Below are 4,280 nucleotides of genomic sequence, written 5' to 3'. Positions count from 1 at the left end.
GGCGGAAAAGCGCGCCATCTCTCCGTCGATTAAAGAGCCGTCCGTGGTCCCCATCGAAGGTAAGTCGGACCCCAGACTCCCCCTGAGGATGTCGCCCACCCTGTCCCTCCCCCGGGGATCCGGGGGGCCACTTCCAGGCCGAGCACTGGGGGAGGGGGGTGGGGGGCCTGCACCTCTTGTGCCTCCGAATTCTGTCGAGTGCGGTGACCAGGACAGAGGCACAGCCCCGGATCCTGTTGTTGACACCAAGCCTCCAGTTCTGCAGCCCAGCCTGCCCCGCTTCCTGCCTCACGTCCCCATGGATCCTCCCTGGTGGCTCCGTGACCCATAGGTCAGATCTGTCAGCTGTCAAAGGGCCGCAGAGGTTGGGCGTCTAGGTGCTTGCTGACAGCTTTGGGGAGGGGCCTCATGGAGGGCGGAGGGCTCGCAGGCGGAGGGTCATGGAGAAGGACCGCCAGGCGGAGGCCCACCCGCCCGGCAGCTGGAGCTGTGCTGGGGAACAGCGAGGCCTGGCCCGTAGGTCAGAGCTGTCAGCTGTCAAAGGGCCGCAGAGGTTGGGGGTCTAGGTGCTCGCTGACAGCTTTGGGGAGGGGCCTCATGGAGGGCGGAGGGCTCGCAGGCAGAGGGTCCTAGAGAAGGACCGCCAGGCGGAGGCCCACCCGCCCAGCAGCTGGAGCTGTGCTCGGGGGAACAGCGAGGCCTGGGTGCACGCGGGGGTCAGGGGTCAGGGGTCAGGGCCCAGGCCGGTGGTGCTCGACTCGGTGCCACTAGGGACCCCGGGGACCGCAGGGTCGGGGACACGGCTTTGGAAGTGAGTCAGGCGACAGCTGCCCCTGCCCTTGACCTTCGTCAGGGGCCTCACCTGGGCCACTGGCGCTGGCGGAGCCTGAGCGTCTACAGGGCTGAGGCCGCGACGCTCACTTACTGGCCGAGCTCCGTGTGTTGGTTTTTAGCATCACCTCCCTGGAAGGTGGTGGTGAAGATAAAAGTGAAATGTGGTTACTTAAGAACATTCTGGATGGTAACCGACTGTATAGTTTTTTTTACTGGTTTGAGAGAGAGAGACACCGATCGCTGCCTCCTGCACGACCCCCACGGGGAGGGAGCCAGACCCCGGGCCTGTGCCCTGACTGGGAATTGAAGGGCCGGGAAGACGCTCAGCCAGCGGAGCCGCACCAGCCCGGGCACGTTTTCCGCAGAACAGGGAAGAGGCTGCTCCGCTGTTTAATGTCCGGCCTTGAGGGTGTCGTCAAGGCGGGGCCTTGCTCACTCCCAGTCCCTCCGACCCGCCCTGTGGGCACCTAGCAGGTGGGCAGTAACTAGCAGGTGGGACGACTCTCTGTGGGGAGGCAGGTGCCAGTGCTAAGCCTGCAGCTGAGGAAGTTAAGAGAACAAATGCATGAAATTCTAAAGGCTCTTTGCAAAGACACTGAAGCAGGCGCCTGTGCGGGGGTGGGGTAACCATGAGGGACAGACCCCCCACGGGGCGGCCGCCACTGGAAAGAAGAGTAAGGCTCTGAATGGCATTGTGCTCATTAATTTGAAAACTTGGGACGAATTGACCAACTTAAAGAAAAATAGACGTGTTGCGGGACAAGTCGGGGAGAGGTGTGGGAGGCAGAGAGAGGTCAGGAGGTGGCTGGTCCGCACGTAGGCCATCGGGCGCCGCGCCTGCCCGGCTGTCACTGTCCTGCTCGTTCCGTGAGTGGTCGAGCCCCTGCCCTGCTCCCCCTGCTGGGGACTGCTGTTCCCGGAGCAGCCAGCGGGGCCATCGCCCGAGACCCTCGCTTGTGGGGTGGCCGGTCCCGTGGCTTTGGGGGGAACCTGATGGGCAGCCTCTGCGCCTCCTGCTCTGCAGTCCCGCCCCCGGCGCTGCTGGACGAGATCGAGGCTGCCGAGCTGGAGGGCAACGACGACAGGATCGAGGGCGTGCTGTGTGGGGCCGTGAAGCAGCTGAAGGTCACGCGGGCCAAGCCCGACAGCACCCTGTACCTGAGCCTCATGTACCTGGCCAAGATCAAGCCCAACATCTTCGCCACAGAAGGGGTCATCGAGGTGAGGGCGGGCGGAGGGGAGCAGGCCCGGGCTGTGCTGCTGCTCCCTCCCAGCCACGCACACGCGTGCACATGCACACGCACACGCACACGCACACGCACATGCCCTCCCCCGGCAGCTGGCTCTGCCGTGTGCAGGCGAGGCTGACCCGGGCGCCGTCTCCCACAGGCGCTCTGCAGCCTCCTGCGGCGGGACGCCTCCATCAACTTCAAGGCCAAGGGCAACAGCCTGGTGTCCGTGCTGGCCTGCAACCTGCTCATGGCCGCCTACGAGGAGGACGAGAACTGGCCCGAGATCTTTGTCAAGGTGAGTCACCACCACTGTTTGGGGTGAAGAGGACTGAGTGCCCGGGAGAGGAGGAGAAAGAAGCAAACGGCGTTCCCTCGGGGGTGGCTGTCTGACGGCCCTGGACGTCTCTCCTGCACGGGCCGCTGGCGGGTTCCTGGGAGCCCCCTCCAGGCAGCTGGCAGCGTGTGGGAAAGCACTTGCCTTGCTTCTCCCCACGGCCCAGCGCTCGAGCTGCCCGGGGCCTGGACGTCAGCCTCTGTCCCCGCAGGTGTACATTGAGGACTCCCTGGGGGAGCGGATCTGGGTGGACAGCCCGCACTGCAAGGCGTTCGTGGACAACATCCAGACAGCGTTCAACACCAGGATGCCCCCCAAGAGCATGCTCCTGCAGGGGGAGGCCGGGCGCAGCGGAGGGGACCTCAGTGCTGGTGAGGGAAGCCGGTCCGGCTGGGGAGGGAACGGGGTTTTCAGCGGAAGGGGGGGCTGGGGTGACTCCCGCCAGGGAGCCCGGCATTAGGGGAGTAGGTGCTCGCGGGACAGGCGGGTGCATGTTCCATGAGGCCTCCATCTGCAGGGAGCAGCCCGCACCCCTCCCTCACTGAGGAGGAGGACAGCCAGACGGAGCTGCTCATCGCCGAGGAGAAGCTGAGCCCGGAGCAGCAGGAGGGCCAGCTCATGCCCAGGTAGGTGCGGCCCGGCCCCAGCTGTGAGTGTGAGTGAGTGTGCATGTGAGTGTGTGTGTGAGTGTGTGTGTGAGTGAGTGTGCATGTGAGTATGTCAGTGAGTGTGTGTGTGTGAGGGAGGGTGCATGTGAGTATGTCAGTGAGTGTGTGTGTGTGAGGGAGGGTGCATGTGAGTATGTCAGTGAGTGTGTGTGTGTGAGGGAGGGTGCATGTGAGTATGTCAGTGAGTGTGTGTGTGTGAGGGAGGGTGCATGTGAGTATGTCAGTGAGTGTGTGTGTGTGAGGGAGGGTGCATGTGAGTATGTCAGTGAGTGTGTGTGAGTGTGTGTGTGTGTGTGAGTGAGTGTGTGTGTGTGAGTGTGTGTGTGTGAGTGAGTGTGCATGTGAGTATGTCAGTGAGTGTGTGTGTGTGAGTGAGTGTGTGTGAGTGAGTGAGTGTATGAGTGTGAGTGTCAGTAAGTGTGTGTGTATGTGTGTGAGTGAGTGTGAGTGTGTGTGTGTGTGAGTGTGTGTGTGAGTGAGTGTGCATGTGAGTATGTCAGTGAGTGTGTGTCAGTGTGTGTGAGTGTGTGAGTGAGTGTGTGTGTGAGTGTGTGTGTGAGTGTGTGTGCATGTATGTCAGTGAGTGTGTGTGAGTGTGTGTGTGTGTGTGTGTGTGTGTGAGTGAGTGTATGTGTGTGAGTGTGAGTGTCAGTAAGTGTGTGTGTGGGGGGGGCGGGGCTGGCTGGAAGGCAGGCGGTGGGCTCTGAGGAGAGCCGCCCTCCCTCCCTCCTGCCTCCTCCCTTCCTCCCCTCTGGCCTAGGTATGAAGACCTCACGGAGAGCGTGGAGGAGTATGTTCTGGACATGCTGCGGGACCAGCTCAACCGGCGCCAGCCCATCGACAACGTCTCGCGGAACCTCCTGCGGCTCCTCACCTCCACCTGCGGGTACAAGGAAGTGCGGCTGATGACGGTGCAGAAGCTGGAGATGTGGCTGCAGAACCCCAAGGTGAGGGCAGCACGCAGGGTCGCCTCCTGGGCCCGGCCTGTGGCCGAGCCTCGGGGCTGGTGGTGACTCGGCCTCCCTGCAGCTGACGCGGCCGGCCCAGGACCTGCTGATGTCCGTGTGCATGAACTGCAACACGCACGGCGCCGAGGACATGGACGTCATCTCCCACCTGATCAAGATCCGCCTCAAGCCCAAGGTTCTCCTCAACCACTACATGCTCTGCATCAGGTGCGGCCGGGGCGGGAGGGCGGCCGGGGAGGGCAGC

At 63.1% G+C, this 4,280-nt stretch overlaps 1 protein-coding gene across 1 annotated transcript in view; it reads left to right on the top strand.

Moving 5' to 3' along the window:
• Position 1: 1 nt before the first annotated feature.
• The window catches only part of INTS1 (integrator complex subunit 1), a gene marked incomplete at both ends in the record, with an annotated part of 23,916 nt that continues 19,637 nt past the window's right edge, over positions 2 to 4,280 (top strand). Inside the window, 7 exons of the mRNA XM_014535274.1 lie at positions 2 to 59; positions 1,859 to 2,055; positions 2,224 to 2,361; positions 2,612 to 2,771; positions 2,918 to 3,026; positions 3,829 to 4,015; positions 4,098 to 4,243. Coding sequence (XP_014390760.1) covers positions 2 to 59; positions 1,859 to 2,055; positions 2,224 to 2,361; positions 2,612 to 2,771; positions 2,918 to 3,026; positions 3,829 to 4,015; positions 4,098 to 4,243 — 995 coding nt within the window. The remainder of the gene's footprint in view (positions 60 to 1,858; positions 2,056 to 2,223; positions 2,362 to 2,611; positions 2,772 to 2,917; positions 3,027 to 3,828; positions 4,016 to 4,097; positions 4,244 to 4,280) is intronic.

Source organism: Myotis brandtii, unplaced genomic scaffold (assembly GCF_000412655.1).
Source record: "Myotis brandtii unplaced genomic scaffold, ASM41265v1 scaffold1408, whole genome shotgun sequence".
NCBI classification, from domain to species: Eukaryota; Metazoa; Chordata; class Mammalia; order Chiroptera; family Vespertilionidae; genus Myotis; species Myotis brandtii.
The sequence above is the reverse complement of the archived record's forward strand: the minus strand, read 5'-3'. Positions and strand labels throughout refer to the sequence as shown.